Below are 25,597 nucleotides of genomic sequence, written 5' to 3'. Positions count from 1 at the left end.
TTCATAGTAGTAATGGATCATTCCCTTTTTCTCTTCATTTCTGTAGTGTAAAGTCCCTTCCTCATTGATGAATTAGCTCAGTCTTTATGCCAACCATCTTCCTGGTTTATGTGCATTTTCAAAAAAGTTTTGTTTGGCATTTTTATGGTTAGGGTTAGGGTTCTTCTTTTCTATTATCTTCTTTTTCTATTAAGCTTAGTTTGTTTTTCTTCAAGTCCATTTGATTTTTTTATGTTCTTTTTTTGTGCGTCTTTGTGTAGTTCAATCTCTAGCTTCTTATACTCCTCTTCTAATTACTTTTGAGTTTGTCTTTTCTTTTTTTCCTCTTTCCCACATATGTTATTGCCAGTCCTCTAATGCATGCTTTTGCTGTATCCCATACATTTTGTAATGATGTTTCTTCAAGCCAACTCTTTCCATAAATTGTATAATTGTTGCCCTGTCATGATGGTGGCGATGGCTGGAACTTTAGTGCAGGAGTGAAGCGCCCCTGCACTTGCCAAAACAGCATTCCACCTTCATCGCGGTGCATTTGCTGTTGCTACCTCCATAGCCTGTCCGCCTTGTGCAGCACAGTAAAATTTAGCGCACTTCACAATGGGGGAGATGGGGTCTCCTTCTTCTGGATCCCATTACGATGCAGAGCATCATCATCGGCTCGCTCTCACCTCTCAGATGTCAGATCCTTTTACTGCAGAGCAACCAGTGTTGTGATGCCCCACCACCCAGCTGGTCTTCGACTTTCTGCCGACCAGCTGATCATCGGCGAGCTGCTCCTGGATTCATCGTCCTCTGGACGTCAGATTCCCACCACCCAGCACCAGTTCAGGGGTGCCTTTCCCCCACTAGGGAAGAGAAAGAGAAAGAGAGAGAGGGAGAGAGAGAGGGAGAGAGAGAGAGAATGTCTCATATGACTGGGTGGGGAGTGAATGACATCGAGTTGGCCATGCCCACCCAGGTTGTGTGGCTCCCGGATTTTTCTTTTCTGTAGGAAACAGGTCCAAATGGCTCGTTGAGCGTTTAAGGTTGCAGACCCCTGGGTTAGACATTTGGCCGCTGGATGCCCTTGGTGGCCACAGTGGAAGCACTTGATGGGCGATCCTGAGGCTCCACTGGAGGGATCCACGGCTTGTCCAGGGGTTGGTTGCCTGCCCAGTTGGCTTTTTTTTTGGCTGGCCTTCGGGTTTTGCTCCGTGGCTCTGTGCTTTTTCTATTGCTTAAGTTCGAGGTCCATTGCCACCGCCATCCCATACCACTTGTGGATCCAATCAGAGATTCCTCCGCAGATGCACGCATGAAGTAGTTCGCGTGTCAAGCCCAAATTTGACATATGTGTAGCCATTTTATTTAGCTATTATACTCATTTATTCCTTTTCTTTCTCTTTACTAATAAAGGGGGTTTCCGGCCTTGCCACATTCTTGAGGTGGAGGGAAGGAGCAAATAGATAGCGAGTATTGTTTGGGCTAGGTGACTTTCTTTCCTGTGGGAACAGAGGCTGCTCCTGGTGAGAATAGAAGGGGGAGTTTGAAGACACCAGGGAATGTGGATTGAGTGTTTATTGGAGAAAGTGGCTTTTGAGGAATGTTTCTAACTTACAATATTATGTGGTGTAATTCCGGTTTGTGTCAGATCTGGAATTATAACAGATTTTGCCAATTTGATTCTTATCTAAATAAAAGAATTTTGTTTTGGAAGATGGACTTTGCCTAATTCTTTTTTGAATGGGTTTCATCACTTGGAAACCTGACATCATGATCCAGGCCCTCCTTAAAGAAGCAGACTGGTAGTCTCTTGCCGCAGCTTGCCAGCCACCCTCCGAATTTCCCGGACATACTCCTTGGTGGGTCTGCCCCTCTGCTTGAGCTCTCAGATTTCTATTTCAGCCTGCAAGTGGCAACGTCTGGAACCCTAAAGTCTAGTATGGTATGAAGTTCAGTTTTGGAATTTCACTCATCGTGTGCCAGTTTCCTCATGCTAGTAAACAACTCTGAAAGACAATGGCTTCTGAGTTTTTTTTATGCAGAAGAGGTTTTTCTGGAACCTTGACAGTAAGGCCTGGAAGTCATTCTTAATTCTTGAAGGAAGGTATCTGTCAGCCTGCCCCAGATCAGTGTTTGAGAAAATAAAAACCCAACTCCATCACGTTGAAGAAATTGGTAATTTATATCATACAAGTCTGGATGCAGTAAAAGCAAAGCTGGAACTGGAAGTAAATCTAAACCCCAGATTCATATTCTCTCCTGAACCCTCCCCCTACTAGAGGTCAATGCAGAAATAGTCCAATGTCTTCTTCCTCCTCAGCCACGTGTAGTTTCACTTCTGATATTCTCCCTCTGTCAGTCTTCTGGATGGAATGTGGAGTCAGCAGCTGCCGTTACATTCACGTGCCAAAACAATTCAAACATCTATTTTAAAAAGGGCTTTTCCCCTCTCCCACACATGCAATGTCAGCCGACGCTGGGAACAGTGAAAACCTCCCCCCTCCTCCATAAAGCATGTAAGACATTCAGTAGAGCAAACTTTTAACAAGGTAATAAAACAGTCAGATAATCTAGTAGGAGAAATACACTAAATTAAAGCGGAGGCTGACAGTATCGATGTTTCCCAGCTCTGGCGCGCCCTCGTCATAAAGCTGGGTCACCCACTCTGCTGCCTTCCCCTCCAGATTTTCAGTCACCACCTGAATCATCGCCTGGTGCATGGTCATCCAGGTAAGCCCACACCTGATTTAGAAATAATGCATAGGGTGGAAACGATATGGTGGGTTGGCTCAGGATCACTCTGGGTGGTTCAAACCAGCACACCTATCCCATCCCCTTAATGCTCTTCTGGTTGAATCTCTCCTGCAGGTTCTCCACTGTCTGGCCAGAGAGGGTGGTAAGATATCGCCACTACCCCAATTTGTCCAACTCAATGGGTCTCCTTGCTCTCCAGCTTGGAGTGAGAGCAGCCAAGTCCTGCGTGGATGTCAGCAGGGACCCCATTCCAAATCCCTGCCCTGAGCCCTGGCATGTGAGGTCCTACTCAGCTCAGTACAGATCTCCAGTGCCCAGGGGCCTCCTTCCGGACCTTCGGCCAGGTCCCTGCTGAGAGTGCAGCCTGTTTCAGCAGTACCGCAGTTTGTGGGCTCTCTGGAGGGACAACGCTGGTGCTGGTGGCCCCCTCTTGCTCTTTCTCCATCTTCTCGGTCTGTCTGAGTCTTCTCTGCCCCCTCAAAAACTGGGTGGGCAGCCAGGGCTCAGGACCCTGGAAACTGGCTCTGGATGGAGCGGAAAGTTAGCAGAGTTGGTTTAATGTCAGCATACTGAGTAATGCATCCAAAGAAATCAGAACCCGAAGGCAGGAACATTCCTCAGAGAACATGTTTATTATAGATCAATTACATCAATGTAATTAAATGAGCAAAAGTTTCTCTCCCCAGGTGTCACAGGTCACATTGTCCAATCAAATCAGGTGGCGGGCTCCCTCAATCACTTCTGCTGCTCCTCCAACTGTCACCTGTTGGCATGACCTTGGTTCCCATGGGAGGGCTCTTTATTTTGTCTATGATACAAAATCTAGCTATTTCCCCCTCATCCTCCCTTCATATTGCATGGCAACTATGAAGCAGCAAAGATGGCTTCATCCAGGTTTGATTCAGAGTTAACAATTTTTAAGATCACCCTGCTTTCAAGATAAGACAAAGATCCTGAGCTCCTTTGTATTGGATTTTTATAAGACAGCATTTAAAATGGGGAAAATAGCAAATTAATTTTATAAAGCTTACATGAGACTGATTTTAAAACTGAGAAAAGATTCCAGTCAATAGCCCAGTAGGCTATTTACAGTTTGCACTGCCTTCAGGTCCTATAGGCTTACTTATTGACTTGTTAATAATAATACAAAAGAATTTAAGCTGCAGATCATAATATACAAGATGCTGCAAAGGTCTTTTATATACTGCAGCTCATGCTATTTTCTGAAACAAGTCATGATTAGATATGGATTCCTTGCATCCATTCTTACATGGACATCTAAGAGCAAAGTCAAAGTGTCAGCAAAGGCTACACCTAGTGAGCAACAGTGAGAGGTCACCCATTTCGAGAGCTTTGCATTTAGTTTATGGGGGAAATTCCTGGTCACATTCATCAGCTCAGTCACCAAATATAAAAACTTCCAATACTTTTACAAGCAAAAATAAACTACTGGTATTTTTGGAATGCTTATCTCTGGGGTAAATATTTGGACAGCTGCAGTACACAAGACAGCTCTTTCCCTTGTCTCCGTTCTCCTTTTCTCTCTGCTCTGCCCTGAAATGTTACTGAGTTGTTATGTTTGCAAGCTGCTTTTTGTTATTCCACTAATGGGTGAAGGTATTAATAGGTAATAATAATAATAATAATAATAATAATAATAATAATAATAATAATAATAATAATAATAATATCAGAGTTGGAAGGGACCTTGGAGGTCTTCTAGTCCAACCCCCTGCCCAGGCAGGAAACCCTACACCATTTCAGACAAATGGCTATCCAACATTTTCTTAAAAATTTCCAGTGTTGGAGCATTTACAGCTTCTGCAGGCAAGTTGTTCCACTGATTAATTGTTCTAACTGTCAGGAAATTTCTCCTTAGTTTTAGGTTCTTCTCTCCTTGATTAGTTTCCACCCATTGCTTCTTGTTCTACCCTCAGGTGCATTGGAGAATAGTTTGACTCCCTCTTCTTTGTGGCAACCCCTGAGATATTGGAAGACTGCTATCATGTCTCCCCTAGTCTTTCTTTTCATTAAACTAGACATACCGAGTTCCTGCAACTGTTCTTCATATGTTTTAGCCTCCAGTCCCCTAATCATCTTTGTTGCTCTTCTCTGCACTCTTTCTAGAGTCTCAACATCCTGACAGGCATCAGGAAGAAAGAATAGCTGCTTAATTCATTCTTTGTTTTTGTCTTCAAGCAAAAGAAAGAAACAGTCCAACCTTGCCTCCCAAAGTCGTGGGGGCTCCATCCCTGGAGGTTTTTAAGATGAGGCTGGACAACTACTTGTTCGGAATGGAACAGGCTCACCTGCTCGAGCTTCAATCCTTCAACTTGTAATTACAAAATACTCCAAACAGTCTCTGTGGTTTTAAGCCATCACTTTCCTTGATTAAAGTTTTAAAAATTAAATCCCATTTCTTTTAGTTTAGGAGTATTCCATGCTTTAATGATGTGATGGAAAGTCCAGTGAGATTTTCTTGTCCCACTGTTGAACATTTGCATGTTTTTATTGATCTTAACTTCAAGAAGCTACATTCTCTACTAGGCCATTTCTGGGCAGTTAACAAATTTATAGAGGTATTAAAAGATGAGCTTGTCTTCATAAGCTCCAGGACTCCAAGACTAGAAAGTTTCTTAAATTGTTTTGAAAAATCAAGCTCACCACATAAATACTTCTTGAACATTCTGATTCAATGTCCACTCCAATTTTATACCTAAATCTCTTATATTTTCTTCTGTAAGCTGTAGATATCACACAGAAAGCCAAGGAGACTGTTGAAGGAAAAGCGCCATCAAGCACCAGGAGGTGAAACTCAGTGGGAACTTGGCCAAGTTGTGTGAATGGTGGTGCATTGACCTAGAAATGGTGCAATCAGTCCAGACGCAAAATGCTGCCGAAAGGCCCTTTCTTCAGCAAGCCTGAGGGTCAGGAGAAGAAGGATGGGGGTGTGGGGACACACACGACACTTTTGTTTCTGCAGCATTTACACGGCAGAATGCACCTCCGTGTCCTTTTCCCAGAGCTGCTGGCTAACGAGGCTGGATTCAAAAGGACATTGTGCCCAAATGAGCCAAGTACAATTTTCCATGTGGCAGTGCCAACTGCAGGACCTGCCAGATGACCTGGGGAAGTCAGATCACAACCATAAACGTTCCCAAGAACACAAAGAAGTGCCAAAGGACCACCAGGGGTCTCGCCCAACACCGGATTTCTGCTGGCTCAGAGCTCCTGGTCAGTGGGGCCTATGGTTCAATGCAGGACCAATGGTCTTCCTCCCTTCCCCCCCCCTCCAGGTTTTGCAGCTCTGTCCTGCCGCACTTGCAGGAACTGGGTATGTCTAGTTTAATAAAAAGAAGGACTAGGGGAGACATGATAGCAGTGTTCTAATATCTCAGGGGTTGCCACAAAGAGGGAGTCGGGCTGTTCTCCAAAGCACCTGAGGGTAGAACAAGAAGCAATGGGTGGAAACTGATCAAGGAAAGAAGCAACTTAGAACTAAGGATAAATTTCCTGACAGTTAGAACAATTAATAAGTGGAACAACTTGCCTGCAGAAGTTGTAAATGCCCCCAAACTGGAAATTTTTAAGAAGATGTTGGATAACCATCTGTCTGAGATGGTGTAGGGTTTCCTGCCTGGGCCTAGAAGGCCTCCAACTCTGTTGTTGTTGTTGTTGTTGTTGTTATTATTATTTCCTTCCAACTTAGCCACAGTCCCTTCCCCCACAGGAGCAGACAGTTAACCTCCAAACTTGGGCTGCTGCTCAGCTTGGATCCAGGGGCAGCCCATAAAGACCCGGAAGTCAGCACCGTGTTTCCCCCACATCTCCTGGCCATCCTTTGGGCTTCAGCTCCTGTGCTCGCCTTCGGTTCCTGCAGTCCTGCCAGGCATTTCTTTCCCTTTCTAAAAAGACATCTTTAGGTCGAAAGCACACACCGCAACGAAGCTATGTAGTTTCTTTGTTTTTACCGGCCGTAACTGTCAGTTCTTCATCGCTACAAAGTTTCTACCGATCCACCCTGGAAAAAAGGAACAAAGTGTCCCCTTTGCTTTAATCAAACATCACCGGCAAGGAGTGTCGAAGGAGAATACCCAGGAAGAGGTATGACCGCCCCCCCACCCCCCACCCCCACCCCCACCTTATCCAAAGATCTGAAGGACCAGGGGGAGGGGAAAGGATCAGCCCACGCGTGGCAGCCAGTCAATCAACCAACCGGCCTTCCCCGCCTAAATGGGACGGATCAGACGCAGGAAAGGGCCAATTGGCCCCGCAGCCTGGGTCGGACTTGTTAAGCCGGTTTCGGGATCTTCAGGAGCCGCCTGGGAGGTGAGCGGCGCAGTTGCTCCACGCAGCTTCCCAAGCAGAGAATGAACAGGGGGCAATTTGAGGTCGAAGAAAACAGGGTCCCCCAGCCCATTGCCTCCCGTAGCATTACTGAGTGCGCCCCCCTCCCCATTCGGGGAACATTCGGCTCGGAGGAACATGAGACCCAGACTGATTCCGCCAGTCTGCATGATCGCTCCCACGGGCGTCTCCTGGCCTAAGTCGTGCTCAGGGATAAAGGCCTCGTTTCAAACTTCGCTAGAAAAACTTCGCTGTTACAAATGCTGCCGTCTTTTGCTTTGGTGGCAGGAAACCTAAAAAGTGACCAGCGCTTGACTGCTACCTTTCTACATCCAGAAAGTAAATTGTCATTCTTTGTTCAGGTGACTCATATCTGGTTCAGGATCCCTGGAAAATATTTAGTAGCACAGGAAGCTTTTAAAGAGGACTTCTAATTGCAGATACCAGGGTTTTAATCATTCATTCTTCTTGGTAAGAATTTATTATATTCAATATTCCATAAATGCTCATTCATGAATGGATCCAACTGCTATAAGACACTATGATCTAGTCAATACAGGAATTCAGCCAGGATGTGGCTGCAACAAGAATATGGCTCTAAAACAGAAGCCTACTCTCCAAATTTCAGAAAGTACCTGTAATTGATTGTTTCTCTCCCAGCCCCCACCAGGAATAGTGCCCTGTTGTTACCAAGCAAAACAATGGAACATATTATCAAGGAAACTTTCGTGAACATGTAGAAAATAATTAATTTCTTGGCAGGAGCCTGAAGGCTTAATCAGGAACAAGTTATGCCAAGCCAATGCAAACTCCCTGAGAAGATATTGACCAGAGAAATGCAGCGGGTGTTACTGCTGCATGTCTGGACTTAGAGCCACCTATACGAGGAGATCTAGCAAGTGCGATCCTAATAGAGAAGGTGGCAAAATTTGGGCTGGACTTAAGCTACCATCAGATGCATCCAGTACAGGACTGGTTGGGCAAGGGCATCCAGGGCGTGTTTGTCAAAGGCTGGATGTGAAAACACAAGAGAGTGTTGAACAATGCACTGTAAAATGCATTTCTAAATAAGTGTTATTCAATACATTTGTAAAAGGCTCAGAAGTTAGTGCTGTAAAATTGGCAGATGCCACAAGGATAGCAGGACAGAAAACAGTTTTCAAGGCTTCAGCGTGACCTTCCCGAGCTCAAGCAATAAGCAGAAAATGAGTGTTGCGAACAGCTAACAGACGTAGGAAAAGGACCTCTGGGTGCTTGTATATACACTTAATATTGTAGTATACCTACATAAGAAAACCCAAATGCACAGCTATAGAACAGGTGGGATTAGGCTCAACAGCAGTAACTGCAAGAGGGATCTAAGAGTCCTAATAGACAATCGCTTAAGTATGAGCCAGCAGTGTGCTGCAGCCTCCAAAAAAGCCAACGCAGTCCTAGGCTGCATTAACCGAGGAATAGAATCAAGATCACTTGAAGTGTTACTACCACTTTATAATGCCTTGGTAAGACCACACTTGGAATACTGCATCCACTTTTGGCCACCACAATATAAAAAAGATGTTGAGACTCTAGAAAGTGTGCAGAGAAGAGCAAGAAAGGTGATAAGTAGTCAAGTGGAGGCTGCACAGTGGCCCAGGGAGTTAAGAGTTGGTCTCCAAGCCTTGGATCATCCTGGCAGCTCTTCTGAGGAGCCACTCCGGGTTCTCCTGTTCCCCTTCAAAACTCCACACAGTGGTCCAAGGCTGGTCTAACCGGAGCAGTGGGCAGCGAAACAGGGATCGCCCATGACCTGGATGCTTCTGTTCACACAGCTTTTAAGCTGAGAGAGAGAAGCACATTCACACATACTGGCATGCACAATCTCCACGCCACTTGCCAGGCAACTGATGGTCAAGTGGGCATGTTCAGGAGGGTTGAAAGGGCCCCCATCTTCCACCTCTTTCTACAGGTAGTCCTTGACTTAAAATGGCAATTAGGAGTGGAATTTGCACCACTAGATGATGTGACTGTAAAGTGTGAATCCACTGCTTAACAACAGCAGTCCCTGCAGGCCTGGTTGCCAAAGTTAACTGAATGCCATGGTCATTAGGCGAGGCAACTTTCTTCAGCTTCCACCGATTGAAGTCACTGGGAAAGCTGCGTGTCCCAGTCCGGGCTGTGGGGGGGAGGGCAGAAGGAAGGAGGGGGGGAGGGTTAGTTGTGTGGGGAGACCGTGTGAAGGTGTATAAGAGGCACCATGTAGGCTAGGGAGGGTGTGTATGGGGTGAGAGGCACCATGTGGGTCAGGGAAGGTGTGCAGGGCTGCAAGGGGGCACAAAAGAGGGGCCGGGATAGCTCAGGCAGTAGAGAAGCCTGTTATTAGAACACAGAGCCTGCAATTACTGCAGGTTCGAGCCCGGCCCAAGGTTGACTCAGCCTTCCACCCTTTATAAGGTAGGTAAAATGAGGACCCAGATTGTTGGGGGGGCAATAAGTTGACTTTGTAAAAAAATATACAAATAGAATGAGACTATTGTCTTATACATTGTAAGCCGCCCTGAGTCTTCAGAGAAGGGCGGGGTATAAATGTAAACAAAAAAAAAGAAAAAGAAAGTGAGGAACCGTTACTGCTAGGGGAGTGAGGCACACGAGAAGCATGATGTGGCACTGGGAGGGTGCCCAAATGGTGAGTGAGTTGTGTGTGCGGGGGCTGGGGAAGAGTCTGGGGGAGGGAAACACTGAGCAACGTATAATCATCCCTGCCATTCCCCCATTTGACTTTCTGGGAAGCCAGCATAGAAAGTTGCAAATGGTGATTACAAGAATGGGGGGTGCTTGGCAACCGGTCATAAGTGTGAATGGACTGCCAAGCATCTCTACCTCAATCATGATCCTAAGGGTGCTGTGACGGCTGGAACTCTGAGGACTGGTCAAAGCCACCATTCATTCAGTGCCCTCTAGCTACAACTGGTCCTGAATGGGGTGACTTTGGTTCCCCCACATTTCACCACTGGCTCTGTTTCTTTCCAGATTTGGATAGAGTTGCTACTTATCTATCACCTTTAAAGCCAAGAATGTCACAGAGCCTGGTAATTGGCAGGTCAACCTCTCCCAGGTTGGAGAGGGAAGGTGTGCTCTAGGTCCCTCCCTCGAAGGTGGTGTGCCTTCTTCTCCCTAGCTGCCCTGACCCTTTAGAGATCCAGAAGGCCAGGAAGATGGGCTTTGGCTTGGAGGGGCCAGTGGTGGTGGAACTGATGGGGAAGATGCTGCTTTGTGCACAGCTGACAGAATTGTTTTACTGTTTTGTATGTATTGGTTTTGTTGTGAACAGCCTAGGATTATTGTAAAAGAGGAAGGAAGGAAGGAAGGAAAAAAGAGAAGGGAGGCTCACCTAGTTTTGGCAGAAGTAACCTCCTCTCTTACCACCATTGTGAGCTTTCAGGAAATCCCCCGGGCTCGAGGTGCCCAACCGCAGGGGGGCTTGCATCCCTCCTTTTTATTTTTTTATTTTAATTATTTATTAACAGCATATATAAGCATAAGTATGAAGTATCTATATAACATATAAGTATATATATGAGTATAAGCATGTAATAATTATATAAATTGTATATAATGAAAGGAAACAGTAGGACAGGAACGGTAGGCACGTTTGTGCTCTTATGCACGCCCCTTATAGACCTCTTAGGAAAGGGGTGAGGTCAATAGTAGTTTTTGGTTAAAGCTTTGGGGACTTTGAGAAGAGACCACAGAGTCAGGTAGTGTATTCCAAGCATTAACAACTCTTGTTACTGAAGTCATATTTTCTGCAATCAAGATTGGAGCGGTTTAAATCTATTGTTTGCTCTTGTATTGTTGTGATTGAAGTTGAAGTAGTCTTCAACAGGAAGGACATTGCAATAGATGATTATGAGTTAAACACAGGTCCTGTGGGAGGCAGCGGAGTTCTAAGTTTTCTAAACCCAGGATTTCAAGTCTGGTGGCATAAGGTATTATTGTATTCAAAGGAGTGGAGAACTCTTCTTGTAAAATATTTCTGGACACATTCAATTGTATTGATGTCTGAAATGTGGTATGGGTTCCAGACAGGGGAGCTATATTCAAGAATTGGTCTAGCAAATGTTTTGTAAGCTCTGGTTAGTAGTGTAGTGTTTCTGGAGAAGAAGCTACCTAAGATTAGGTTTACAACTCTTAATGCCTTTTTTTGCAATGTAGTTGCAGTGGGCTTTGGCACTTAGATCATTGGATATGAAGACTCCAAGGTCTTTGACAGGGTGGGGGTCATCTGTAAGATAATGTCCGTCGAGTTGTATTTAGATTCTTTTTTCCAATGTGTAAGACAGAGCATTTGCTCTGTCTTACACATTCTTCCTTGGCAGCGGGGTTCAGAAAGGCACGCAACCAAGGCCGCGGAGCGGAGCCTAGCGGTTCCCGGAGGCGCAGCACAGCGCATGCGCTTGGGCCCGACCGCGGCGGCCGAGGGAAACGTCCTCCGGGGTCCCGTCTCTGCGATCACCCTGTAGCGGGAGTAGCCGCGGCCTCAGAGAGCTCCGGGCCCAGGCGGCGCTGCCGCGCCTGCGCGCTCCGCCCGTCGCTCCGCCTGGCTGGGACGGCCTCCGAGCCGTCGCCGCCCGCCCACCGCCCCGCGTGCCCACCTCCCCGCCGGGCGCCTCTGGCCGGCGAGAGAGAAGGGCGCGGCGGGCAGAGCGCAGCTGGACCTCGCGCGTCTCGCCTCCCGGACCAGGTAGGCCGCGTCGGCGGGCGAAACCCTGTCCCCGGGCAGGGCAGCAGCCCCGCCCCTCCACGTGCAGCAGCCGCCGCGGCGGTCGGGCCGGCCGCTCGGCGCAACGTCGCCCTCGGAACCTCTGCGGAGCGGGCCGAGCAGTAGCCGGCCCCCGAGGCCTTCCCGCGTCGTCCGGGGAGGCCCCCCTCGCCCCAGCCAACAGCTGGCCCGCGAGCGGCGGGAGGAGCCTGGCCGCCGCCCTGCCCGAGCGGTGCCCATCCCTCCGTCGGGTGCTCCCGCCTGGTTCCGCCTTGGCCGCTGGGCTGCTCGCGTGGCCGAGGGGACTCGTGGCGAGACCTCCCTCCCGGCTTCTCCTTCTGCTGCCGCGTCTGGCGGGGCTACTCCTCCCGCTGGGCCTGCAGGGGCCGCCGCTCTCCGAGCCCGGCGGCGGAGGGAGGCCGGCCCGAGCCTGCAACGGGGTCCGCCCGGGGCGAGCGCGACCAGCCGAGAGGCGGGCCGCGGCACCGAGAGCCTTGCCGGTGGCCGCAGCGCGGAGGAGAGGCTGGCAATTGTAGCGCGGCCCCGTCAGCCCTCTGGGTCGTCCGGGAGAGCGAGCCACTCTCTCGCTTGTTCTCTCCGGCCAAGCAAGGCGGCGGCGGCGGCCTCCTCCTCTCTTGCCCTGCCAGCCTTTTCTCGCAAAGGCAGCGATGAGGGTACTCAGTTTGGGCGCGGGCGCCTGGCCGGGTGCTCTACTGGGGATTTGGCCGTTTCGCATCTTTGGGATGGAGCAGAAGCCGGGCCTTGCCGGACCGAAGCTCCGGCCCATCTTTGCCAGCGGTCTCTCTCCTGGCGCCCGGCACCTGCTCCAGGAAAGCTCCCGGAGTCTCCTGGCGGAGGGCTGCCGGCAAGGCTGCTAGGCTTCAGACTGCTGCCGGGGGAGCGCCAGGTGGAAGCGCTCGGTGCTCTGGCTGGTCTCGAGGGGCAAGGCAGGCAATGGATGCCAGAGCGACGGGAAAGCCGTGGGCGGTGGGCTCGCTGGAGAAGGTCGGAAAGTGTTCCTGGAGAAGCGAATGGCGCCGGTGAAACTGCGGAGGAAGAGTCATCAGGGCTCCCCTTGGCTGGCGATTGTGGTCTCACCAGGAAGTTTGGCACAGACTAATAGGATGACCCCGGCTGAACTCTTTGCAGGGTGCCTCTAAGGTTAAGCTGAATTTCACCCTGAATGTTAGAAAGAGGTTGGGCAGCATGACCTCCGGGTGGGTTAGCTTCATCACGGACTGAATGTCTGGGTGGGGAAATTCTGTGAACTCTAGTAAGAAAGATTCAGGCCACCACATGCCCCCCTCCCTATTTTGGGTGGGAATGCAAAGGAAGCCTTTGCCACCAGGGTGTGGGTCTAACTTCCTAGTAGCCCAAGTGCTTGGGGTTCCCTGGTGGTCTCCCATACCAGGGTCAGCATGGGGATTGTTGTTGGTTTTTTGCTTGCAAGTGAATTACTTGTCCTGTTTTTTGAGCACCACTTGAATAGTTCAGGTGGAGGGAAGAGAGCCAGGGAGGGTCACGGAGGGGAGGAAGGAGGGGAGGAAGTCCAGTCGGCTTCCAGACTTTCTCCCAGGATGAGCCAAATAGTCTTGTCTTCTGGCGGGAGCCCCACCCTGTTGGATTCAGGCAGCCATGAATGGGATCTCTGGCTGAAAGGACCAATGGCAGCTTTGGTGGGGCTCCTGGCCCTCCAGGCTGGGGTGATTGGGGAGAAAAGTGCCCTGTCCCTATGAGGAAACCTTGGATGTGTGGGTTGAGAATGTGGGGTGAGCAAAAGACTGCCCCCCTCCGGTGGACCTTGCCTGGAATTTGACCCTGCCCAGGGTTTTGGGGTGGGGTGGGGGAGGAGGAGCTGGGGTTGCTGGGTGTGGCTGTTGCTGCCTGTGTGCTGAGGCAGGTTCAGCATTCCAGTGGACCGCCCCAGAGCTGGGACGTTCTGACTTTAGTAAAAGCAACCACCAAGTGGGAGGGAAGGTGGCTCTCCTGAACCCTTGCCCCTGCCTTTCCCTGCTGTTCCTTAAGATCCCCTCCCCATCTGCTCTGTGCTCTGGCTCAGCCTGACAGTGAGCGTGGCAGCAGCCATTTTTCCTCGGACAGAGTGCCCCACACTTGCTCCTTGGTGGATGCAGCAGCACCTGTGTGAGGGTTGTGCCCCAAAAGGGAGGTTGCAAGGATTTCTGACAGCCCCTCTTCTGCCCACAGCCTGCCCCCAAGGACTTGTGCACCTGGGCTCTGCTCCCCGCTGCCTGTCAAGTGGCCCCTGGGCCGCTCCCCATCTGATTGGAGAGTGGGATTAATGTCAGCCGGCACTATGGCCTCCCCCCCCCACACACACACCAGGGAGGGAGGAGGCGGCTGCATTCCATGCGTTCCAGGGGCTTGGCTTGCGGGATTTGCTCTGGCAGCAGGAAGGTTTTTGTATCTCATCACTCAGTGAGGCGCCCAGCAGCTGCTTTCTCTGCCCGTGACCAGCCCAGGACTTTGCTATGCCAGGGAGGAGCCCCCAGCCACTGCCCTGCATGAGCTGCCCAAACCATGGCTGTGTGTGGGGGGGGGGTCGCAAGGGGCTGGCCAGGAGTTTGGCAGGCTCTTGGTCTAGCTCAGTGGGATGGGAGAGACTTGAGGCCCCTTAGAAAGGAAGAAGCCCCCATCCTCCATGCCTGTGCTTAGGCCAGCAGAGGCCGTCCCTGGTTGACACTTTTATTCAGGCGGTGCGTCATCTTTGTGGGCAGGGCAGGTGATGGTTTGGCAAACCCTTCAGGCTGGTGATACATGCAGTGGGCAGGGCCCTGATGAGTGACAGGGGGCGGGACATCCAGTCTGTTCTGCCTCTGAAGTGCTCTAGCAGCAGGGGGCAGCACTGGCTCAGAAGTGGACTGCCTTACCCAGAGATGTCAGGAAGCTCTGTGGGTCTCATGGGGGGGTGGGGGGAATTGGTCCCCATGGCCGTCATGCCCTGAGCCACCATGCCCCGCCCAGTCTTCCAAGTCAGAAACACACAGAGGCACCCCTGCAATCTACCTCTGAGTGTGAATGAGAAGTGACCTTAGAGAATCTCCCCCCCTCCACAACTGGAATCTCTCTGTCCATCAGAGGGTGTCCCTTGTCTGTTGGAAGACTTGCGGGGTGGGGGACCACCTTCACACAGTCAGGAGGTCCTTCCTGACCTCTTCAGACCCTCTTTCCTTCAACTGTTGTGTCTGGTCCTGCCCTCTGGGGCGACATCTGCTTCCTGTGCCGAGAGCTGAACATGAACCAGGGCAGAGCATAGAGGGACAGTTGCTCTCTGCTCCCAGTAGTGCCTCCCAGGATCGCATTGTTCATTTTAGCAGCTGTGTCACAGTCCTGGCTCACAAGGGAACCACATTCCTTCCTATTGCTGTCGAAGTGCTGTCCCGGTGCCTGGAGGCCGTACGGGTCTGGATGGGGAGAAATAGGCTCAAGCTCAATCCCTCCAAGACAGAGTGGCTGTGGATGCCGGCATCCCGATACAGTCAGCTAAATCCGCGGCTGACCATCGGTGGCGAGTCATTGGCCCCGATGGAAAGGGTCCGCAACTTAGGCGTCCTCCTGGACGAACGGCTGTCTCTAGAAGACCATTTGACGGCCGTCTCCAGGAGAGCGTTCTACCAGGTTCGCCTGGTACGCCAGTTGCGCCCCTTTCTGGACCGGGATGCCCTATGCACGGTCACTCACGCACTCGTGACGCCTCGCCTGGATTACTGCAATGCTCTACATGGGGCTCCCTTGAAGGGCATCCGGAGGCTGCAGTTAGTCCAGAATGCGGCTGCGCTGGTGATAGATGGAGCCCTCGTGGCTCCGTGATAACACCCATCCTGCGAGGCTGCACTGGCTACCTGTGGCTTTCCGGTGCGCTTCAAGGTTTTGGTGACCACCTTTAAAGCGCCCATGGCATTGGGCCGGGCTACTTACGGGACCGCCTACTGCTACCGAATATCTCTCACCGACCCGCGCCTCACAGAGAGGGTCTCTCAGGGTGCCGTCGGCGCGGCAATGTCGCTCTGGCGACGCCCAGGAAGGGCCTTCTGTGGGGGCCCCCACCCTCTGGAATGAACTACCCCCCGGACTTCGTCAGCTCTCGGACCTCCGGACCTTCCGCCGCGGGCTTAAAACGTATTTATTTAATTGTGCAGGGCTGAGCTAGATTTTAAATTATTGGTTTTAAATTGGGTTTTATTTGATATTTTAATTCTAAATTTACGGGCTTTTTAGAATCAGTTTTTTAATTGTTTTATATTGTATTTATATGTCTTTTAAATGCCTGTACACCGCCCTGAGTCCTTCGGGAGATAGGGCGGTATATAAATTTGAATAAATAAATAAATAAATAAATAAAAATTGCGCTGCTATCAGTTGAGTATGTATTTGTGGGATTCTCAGTGCCCTCCTACCCCCCCCCCAGCCAGGCTTGGGCCTATGGATTCTGTTTGCAGAGAGGATCAGCTGTCTGCAGAGAATTGGCCTGAGCCACTCAGAGGTGAAGGGATCTGTTGGACGCCAACCCTGATGGATGGCAGGCTGAAGGACTAGCCCTCTCTTCCCCTGCCACATGCTGCCTCTTTCCACTGCTCCCCATTGGGAAGTGGGGCAAAGGGGGCTATTCCCTGACAAGCCTTATGTGGCTCAGAGGGTTGGGGCCCGGCCACTGAAGAACCAGGGACAGTGGCTGAAGGGAAGCGGTCAGAAGAGGAGGGCTGCGGTCTGGGTGTTTTCACAGTTGCCCTGCCTAGGTCTTGCATTCAGGAAGCCCCTGGCTGACTGGGAGAAACCACATCTTCTCTTCCAGCAGGTATATGTAGTCTTCAACTTATGACTGCAATTGGGATGGGAATTTTGGTCATTAAGCAATGTGGTAGTTAAGTGAATCATCGTGTGACCAATCTTGATTTTACGACCATTTACTGCCACCTTTAAGCAAAATTAGCTCCCTCCCATTGACTTGGCTTGTCATCAAGCCATCTAGGAAGATTGCAACCTGCAGTTGCCTGCCTGGCTGCAAGCCTCTGCAAGCGTCGTAAATGCGACACAATTGCAGAGCATCCAAATCATGATCTCAGGCCTGCGGGATTGGTGGTTACTTCAAAGATGGATAATAAGTGATTTTTTCTGGGGCTGTTGTGCTTTTTGTTTGTCATTAATAGAATAGAATAGAATTCTTTATTGGCCAAGTATGATTGGACACACAAGAAATTTGTCTTGGTGCAGATGCTCTCGGGAGTACATAAAAGACGCATTCGTCAACAATCATAAAGTACAACTCTTAATGATAGTGAATAGGGAAACAGTCAATATAACTCTTAAGGATACCAGCAGCAAAGTTACAGTCATAAGTGGGAGGAGATATGTGATAGGAACAATGAGAAGATTAATAGTAATGCAGACTTAGTAACTAATTTGACAGTTTTGAGGGAATTATTTGTTTAGCAGAGTGATGGTGTTTGGGGAAAAAATGTTCTTGTGTCTAGTTGCTCTGGTGTGCAGTGCTCTATAGGGTTGTTTTGAGGGTACTGTAGTAAAAAACTGTCATAAATTGAGGACCGTCTGCAGTTGTCTTAGATCTTGCTGAAGAAGGCTTGGCCAGCAGGAATGGTAAATGAAGGTGGCAGCGCCAGCCGTCCTGGGAGGGGGCCTGTGTGGAGGTCTTCCAAACCACCAATCATGGCTTTGAGCCGGGAACATTTTCTGGGGTGCAACCAATTGACCAGCCTCTGGTCAGAGAGCATGGATATTCCTATGGCTTGGTCATGGTGTCTGTGTACGTGTGTGTTTTGTGGAGATAGATTTTGCGCACTCGGGTTGGTCTGCGTCTGGCTGCAGGCGGGGGCCCTAGGAGTTCTGGCCTGTGCCTTTGGCCTTCTGGTTGACTGGGGGCAGCTTGCAAAGTGGGACCTAAGCCAGAAGAGAGCCTGGGGGTCGTCTGGGACAGCCTCCCGCATCTCTGTCCGCTGCTCTTTAGAGAGCTCCTTCTTAGGCAGCTGAAACGTTTTATGTTCTCCAAGCAAAGTCTGCTTCCTTGCTGTTTAAGCCCAAGCTCAAGGCAAGAAATATTTCTTGTCCTGCTCTCTGAAGTAATTTTGAACCATTCTAGTTGCCTTCTATATAGCAGTTCCTTCAGAGATGCCATGGCACCTGTAACGTTTCCCTGCAGTCTTCTCTATCCCACGTTCAACATACTCAGAGCCTCCACCTGTTGTTCAGGTTTTCCCTGTACGGAATTGTGCTTGCTTTTTTTGCAGCTGCAACACGATTTTGGCTCACATTCAATTTGTGACCCATCAAGACAGATTCGCTGCACTGATCCCTCCCCTCTTCACCTTCTATGCCTTCTATGCTCCTGGCTTTGATTTTCCTATGAAAATAGGAAAATCAAATCAACTTTGCATTTGTCCTTATTGAAATTTGTCTTGTTGGATTTGATCAATTGTTCCAGCTTTTCCTGGTTATCTATAGAGATTCTCAGTCATCCAGGTCACGGTTGTCCCAAAGGTGCTTTTTCAAGAGGCAACTGAATCTGGATACTTTCTTCTAAGGAGTTTGCAAGTATGTGTCTTCTGCAAATTTAGTAAGTCATATTTCTAAATCTTCTTCCAAGTCATTGAGGGAGATCTACATGCCAACAAACATCATCTACAGCTTCAACAAAGCTCAGGAGCCATTCAAGAGTAGCACATTTTGCTCTCTTCTGTAGTGGGATCTCCTCGGAGACCTTCTTGACAGCTTTACTGATGTGAAGATACAGGTCTCTCAGCGTCACTCCCTGAGAAAGGAAAGGGGTTTGGGCTGATTTTTATTTTATTTTATTTTATTATTTTATTAATTTTATTTTATTATTTTATTTTAATTTTTTGCCTATCTCTCTGTGAGAGGTGTGTGTGTGTGTGTGTGTCGTAAAATAACAATTGCAATAAAAATAAGGTTATAACTAAAAGATGGGCGGAAGGGAGCTGGCTGGGGGGACGTGGGAGCCATTGTTAGTTGATCAACACCCCCCAAGACAAGCAGCAGAGCCAGGTCTCCAGTCAGGCAGGTGAGACTTGATCTGACCTTGCGGGGGAGGGAAAAGTGTTCCCATTTATTTTTATGAACGCACAACATAGCATGACACAAATACTGAAAAGCTGCCATGTAATGGACAGGTTGCAGTGGACTCCATTGAGGAGGCCTGTCTGAAGACCAAGATAAGTTTGTCTTTTTTTGGGCGGGGGGTGGGGGGGGGAGGGCTGTGCCAGTCCTCCCAGATCAGTCACAGTTCCACAAGCTGATTCATGACCAGCCCATCTCACTTTCCAGTAGGGGGTTTTCTCCCTAGAGGCGGCACCCTTCCAGACCTCCTGGGATCTCCCCTTCAGGAAGCAAAGCTCGCTGCCCCCCCCCCCCCGGCCCCCTCCTTGCTAAGCTCTACTCCAGTGGTGAAATTCAAATTTTTTTACTACCGGTTCTGTGGGCGTGGGTAGGTGAGCATGGTGTGGCTTAGTGGGCGTGGCTTGGTAGGCATGGCAGGGGAAGGATATTGCAAAATCTCCATTCCCACCCCATTCCGGCGGGATATAAATGTAAATTAAAAAAAAAATCCTGGGGGAAGGATATTGCAAAATCTCCATTCCCACTCCACTCTGGGGCCAGCGAGAGCTGGTATTTGCCGGTTCTCTGAACTACTCAAAGTTTCCGCTACTGGTTCTCCAGAACCTGCTGAACTTCACCCCTGCTCTGTTCTCCTTTGACCGTTAGGCAGGGTGGATAAAAATTGATGTCTTTTTTAAAAAAATATTTAAAAAATCTGATTTTAAAAAATGTAAATTAGACTTTTTAAATTTAAATCAGATTTTTTTGATTTTTATCAAATTTATTTTAATAAAATGCTTTTGGAGTAAAAATCTAAAGATAGTTTTCTATTTAAGATACATTAATAATTTAGTTTATTCAGCATGAAATGGAGTTTAATTGTGTAGCATGAGGCTGTATATTTTGCAATATTGGGACTGTTGGTGAGTCAACAGCAAGTCAGAGGAGGAGCCACTGCGGGACAGAGATGACAGTTGCTCTAAAAATTATGATTTAAATCGAGTTGATTTAAATCAAGCCTTTTTACTAGTGATTTAAATCGTGATTTAAATCCACTTGATTTAAATCAAATCCACCGTGCTTGCAGGCCTGCTACTTGCCGTTTCACAGGCTCTGAATTCCTGGTGGGGGGTCAAGGATGGGCCCCCAGCGGACCCTGAGTGACCTCAGCGGGGAGGGGGGCAGATGTGGGGGGGGGACGGGACAACACCCTGAGGGAATCCCAGGACTAAGCTGGGGAGGTGAATCAGGGTCTCTTTGGGAAACCGCACCCAACCGCTTCCCTGTTGTGGGCAAGGAAACTCCACAGATGGCTGGTGGAGCTCGGCTTCCCCTGTTGCTGCCACAAGGGTGCCCCCACCCCAGTCTGTCACCTGCTGCCTTTGCCTGGGGAGTCTTTTGGTGCGGGGGGGGGCGTGCCTGGCCGGGGTCTCCTGGGCTTCTCCACTCTGGAGATTTGGTTGTTTGTGTGGGTGTGGCTACCTTTTGTCTCCTGCTGGGAAAAGGCTGCTGGTGCTGAACAAACCAACCCTTGGGTGCCCAGAGGCGGCAGCTGATTGCCAGTCTCCACAGGGGCAACATGGCAGCTTTTGAGTGGGGCTGCTTGCTGGGGGCTTTGGAGAGGAGGTGGACTCTGGTCCCTGGAGTTCTAGCAGCCGGAGTGGGGAGGCCTCCCACATCCTGCCTGGATGAAATCTGGTATGTCTGCCGCACGAAGGGGGCCCCTTTTCAGAGCTCCCCTCTGGGCTGCAACCCTCCTGGCTAGGTGCTGGATGAGCCCTGGGCTGCTTCTTCCTGTGGACCGGAACCAGGGACCTCACCTTGCTCTGCTCTCCCCCCTCTCCCCGTGCTGACCAATGGCTCCTGCCCTCCCCCACCAGGAGGAGCCCTTTGCCGTCCTTGGCTGATCTGCCCTTATACAGCCATGGCTCTTCTTGGCACCTTCCCTGGGACTGTGCTGGGTGAGGAAATCCTGTTTCCTCCCATGGAAAATGCAGCTCAGAGTCTCTCTGGGGATTTCTTGTGGCCCTCCCTGGAAAGGAATGGAGGCTGCCGAGGGTGGGGGCGGGGCCTGGAGAAAGCTCCTCCTAACAGCTCAGATTGGTATGCCCCTCAGCGCAGCCCCAGGGACCTCAGGGGCGTTTGGGCCAGCAAATCCCCTTCGGTAGTCACTTTGCATCCCCCCCCCCGCTTGTCTTTGAGATCCTGAGGACTGGAAGTCATTTCATCCGATTGCTGGAGAGCCAAGCAGCTGAGGATCCTGCCGTGTGGGCTGCTGAGGACTGCTTCCATGGGGAAGGATTGCAGCCACGCAGAGTCTTCCTGCAAAGGCATTTTTTCTCCATAAAAGGAAAGTGTTGGCTGGCCAGGAGGGGAAGGAGGCGGCTCTAGCTCGGCCGGCTGTGCCACATCTGGCATGCCACAGATGACATTGCTGAAGATGGTGGCGGCAGCGGCTTCCGTGCTTGGCTAGGGAGCCTCAGAGGAGCGGCTGTCTTACAGAATCCTAGGCCGTATGAGTGAGCAGGACCAAGGAGGTCATCTAGTCCAACCTCTGCCCAGTACAGGAAGGAATCCACAGAATGTGGAGCTAGCCATCCAGAGAGGAACTTTACCGCAATTTTAGGCAGGCTGTTCCTCTGAGGAGTAGCTTGCATCGGACTGACTCCTCTCTTTTAATTTTATTTATTTATTGAAATAATTTCGTGGTTGCCCATATACAATATGATTAAAACCAACTTTTGGAAATAAGGATCCCCATCGCCCGAGTGAACTCACATTTCCGTCATCCAACCCCATCGCCAGCAGAGTTCGGCTCACCTCCTGGTGGCCAAAGGTCCCCCGGCTGGTGGTCCTACTGCTCTCTGGTCCCCTCTCTGACCCCCGGCCTTCTCTTCTGCAGGCTAGATCAGCTGCCCCCTCTTAACGCTGCTCCTGGAAGCTCTCCTCTGGACCCAGACTGTCTTCCTCGGTTCCCCTTTAAAACATGCTGCCCAGAACTGTGTTTGGCACTGGCAGTTTCATCTAACCAGCCTCGAGTAGACCGAAACGGGCACTTTCCACAATTTCGATGCCCACCCTGATCATTTTTGTCTTGCTAGTTGCTGCCTCGCAGGGTCTGCTCCTGTGTAGTGGGTGGTTCCCTCAGCCCTTCTCCCAAGGCAGGTTCCCTGGTTATTGCCTCCAAATGAGGAGCTTGTGGCTGATTAGCGCCAACCTATTTGATTTGGCCTGACCTTGAAGTCTGCAGAGGCCATTTTGTCATCTAAGCTGTTTTCTGCAACTCCCAGACGGCCCTTTGATTCGGCCTCTGGATGATTTGTAAAGAAGCTGAGTGGCCCAGGGAGGGTGAGGGTGCAGTGTGTTGTGTGTGTGTGTGTGTGTGTGTGTCTGCTCCACCTCTCTGCAGGGACGGACTATTAGCAGTTATTTGGGGGGGGCATAGGGTTCAAACATACGTTGACCTTTTGGACTGCAGCTGTTCTTCTGTAGCCTGTCACCAGAATATTGTGTCTGTGGCATGTTTTATGGAAGGTGGGCAGAGTTATTTAGATTATTGAAAAAGAGAAGGTTTAAATTGCAAAGCAGTGGCTGAGACCTCAGAGGGCCTCCTCTGAGCAGGAATGAAGGTTTTCCGGCCCACATTTGGGGCTCCTGAGTCGTGGCAAAGCAGGCTCTATGGAGCAAACCTTTGGGGTGAGCTGGCCAGTGGCCTGGCAGCCCTCTACTCCCCTCCCCCCAATGAAGTTGGCCGCCATCCTCTTGGCTTCTCTCAGTGGTTTGGGAGTTCAATCCTAGTCCAACCCTCCTCGTTACTTCCCTCCCTCCTTTGGGTTGGGGGGGTGTCCCTCTGCAGCAGCCCTTTTCGGCATGGTCTCCCTTCTCCAGAAGGCCACACCAGCTAGGAGTCCCCCTCTTGGGGGATGCCGGATGGGCACCCATCCTTCTCTTTAGTTGAAGGCCTCCAGAGCCTCTTTGGAAAAACAGGGCTCCTGATTGTCAGGATGTGGGTTTTGCTATTGATGGTTTATTTCAGACTGCTCTGATATCTAAACTGCCCTGGGCTCCATGCTGATGAAGTGCAGTTCCCCTCCCTGGGCCTCCTGGGGACTGCCAGAGACACCCTCGCTTCCCTTGTCTGCGGCGCATTGTTGCCTTCTGGGCTTGGGGTTGAGGTGCCAGCTTGAGTCAAGTGTTCCTGAGAGATCCTGGGGTGGGGGGAAGAAACCCATAGGGAGCTCACCTCCCATCCTAAAGGCCGTCTTGGTGGCCATTGAGAGCAAGGCGGCTGTGCTAGACTTTGGCCTGGAAGGTGGTTCAGATGTTGCTTCCCCCAATTTGCTGGGGAGGAATGGGGAGGAGACAGCAATGAGTCCCGCCCACTTTGGCAGAAGATGCCCTGGCACACCTGGGTGAGAGGAGCAACTGGGTTCCCAGCCCTCAGTGGGGAAAGCAGCTGGCAGATGGTGGCCTCTGTGAGGACCGCAGGTGCACCTCCTTCCCCTGAAGCGGCTTCTGGGATTTGGTGAGGGCAGGTGATGTGCTGCTCTGCACAGGGGAGGTTTCCCTCCAGGGCTGCTGCTCTGTGCCGGCTGCTTTCCTGAAATGCCTCCATTGCTGCTGGAACAGGGGAGGAGGAGAGACAGGCGCTCTCTGGGTGGCTTCTGGCACGGCCCTTGGCCATGGATGTGGGGGGCTTGTGGTCGCAGATCCAGCAAAAGCGCTCTCTGATTCCTTCTGGGTACCACTTGTTCCACCATGAGGTGAGCTGGGAGGGAGGGGGCAGGAGGGCAGGTGGTTGGAGTCGGTCAGCCAGGGAGGAGGGGACCTGCTGTGGTGTCTTGGACCTAGCTCTGCCTGCCTTGGGAAGGGCCCCCTCTGGCATTAGTGCCGGTTCTCTGGGGAGAGTGGGCCAGGTGGGGGCCTGATTCCTTACAACTTGGGACACCCCCCTCACTCTCACATTACAAGTTGTGGCTTCCCTTTAAGTAGTGCCCCCTTGCTTCACCATTCCTCCCCCCCGGGAGCTTTCTGAAGAAATGGAGGTGCCAGGTGCAGCCTCCTCATTGGCCTACCCACCAATTCACACAGAAGCTGGACAGAGATGGGGGTATTTGGCAGTTGGGGTGGGGGCTGGATGCCAACCTGGCCTTTCCTACTCCGGGACCCAGGAAAGATGTCAGGGACTGCATGTACAGTATTCAATCTGGCAGGGAGGGCATGTTGCAGGTCCCATCTGCCAGGGACTGACAGCTGATGGGTGCCAGGAGGCAGGCCTTCTCTGCCCTGGCACCCACCCCATGGAAGCCTCTCCCTGTAGTTGGGTTGCTCTGCCCCTGTTAATAGCAATAACGCTTAGACTTACGGTATATACCGTTTCACAGTGCTTTACAGCCCTCTAAGTGGTTTACAGAGTCAGCATGTTGCCCTCAACAATCTGGGTCCTCATTGTACTGACCTCGGAAGGATGGATGGCTGAGTCAGCCTTGAGCTGGTCAGAATTGAACTGCCAAACTGCTGACAATTAGCAGATGTAGCCTGCAGTACTGCATTGTAATCACTGCACCACCACGGCTCAGGAAATGCCTCAAGACTGGGTTTTGTCAGCAGGGCTGGGGGTGGTCCCAGGGAACCTGCCATATTTTAAGGTGTCTCCCCTAATGTGGGTGATAAGGGGTTGCTATATTGTTTACATTGTCTATAATTTTAATATTTAATAACTATCCATATTTTTATAATGATTGTTTTACTTGACTGCTGTATGCCACTCAGTTACTTCTGGTGAGATGGGTGGCTGTGTGTGGAATGGGTGCTCAGAGACGGGAGTGGCTTATGGGGAGCAAGGAGGGAAAAGTGGCCAGCTGGACCAGTGGGGGGCAAACAGGGAAGCCTGGGTGTGGGCAGAAAGCAGACCCATTTGGGGGCCTGGCAGCCTGTGAAAGGGGAGCTCTGCCTGGCCATCGTATCGGTCTGAGTGCTGGGCTAGGCTCTCATGTCTCAGCTGGGCTGTTCTGTGCCCCTGGCAGGCAGGTGACGGTGCCCGCTTGGCAGAGATGGAGAACGCCCTGACAGCCCGGGATCGGGTGGGAGTGCAGGACTTTGTCCTGCTGGAAAACTTCACCAGCGAAGCTGCTTTCATCGAGAACCTGCGCAGGCGGTTCAAGGAGAACCTCGTCTATGTGAGTGTGGTGTCTGGTAGCCACCTTATTCATTTTTTATTGATTCATTTATTCAATTCTATAGCTGCCCATCTCAGTCAATGACTGGGCAGCTTACAATTCAAAAAATACATTGCAATTAAAAATATTACAAACATTTTAAAACACTAAAAACATTCAGATTAAATATACATAGGAGCAAGATACTTGAGCAGTGAGCCATAGAGCCAGGAAAGACATTGGGGGCCTCAGGCTCATCAGAACAGAGCCGGCTCTTGAGGGCCTTACAGAAGGCTAACTGGGCTGGGCCCATTTTAATCTCCGAAGGTAGAGGGGTCCACCGAGCGTCTTGCCTGGCCTAGTGGGGGGAGGGCTCCTTCTTTGAGAGCCCCCAAATCAAAACTCTCCCTTGGGTGCCTGGGGTGGTCTCCCTGCATTGGGGATCAGGGTAAGAGATGCTCGGCTCCAGGGAGCCCCCTTGCTCTGAGTGGCCTGATGGCTGCTGAGGCTGATCAGCGCTGAGGGTCAG

The 25,597-nt window shown here is 50.6% G+C and overlaps 1 protein-coding gene across 2 annotated transcripts in view; it reads left to right on the top strand.

Annotated features, from left to right (window-relative positions):
* Positions 1-11,547: 11,547 nt before the first annotated feature.
* MYO1C (myosin IC) overlaps positions 11,548-25,597 on the top strand; it is a 47,182-nt gene continuing 33,132 nt past the window's right edge. The window contains exons 1-2 of one of the 2 annotated variants that reach the window (XM_058163863.1): positions 11,548-11,806; positions 24,937-25,089. In XM_058163863.1, coding sequence (XP_058019846.1) covers positions 24,964-25,089 — 126 coding nt within the window. In that variant the 5' untranslated portion in view covers positions 11,548-11,806; positions 24,937-24,963. The remainder of the gene's footprint in view (positions 11,807-24,936; positions 25,090-25,597) is intronic. The other variant, XM_058163862.1, reaches the window with a different exon arrangement.

This window comes from Ahaetulla prasina, chromosome 1 (genome assembly GCF_028640845.1).
Source record: "Ahaetulla prasina isolate Xishuangbanna chromosome 1, ASM2864084v1, whole genome shotgun sequence".
Classification (NCBI taxonomy): Eukaryota; Metazoa; Chordata; class Lepidosauria; order Squamata; family Colubridae; genus Ahaetulla; species Ahaetulla prasina.
This window is presented reverse-complemented; position numbering and strand designations above follow the sequence as displayed.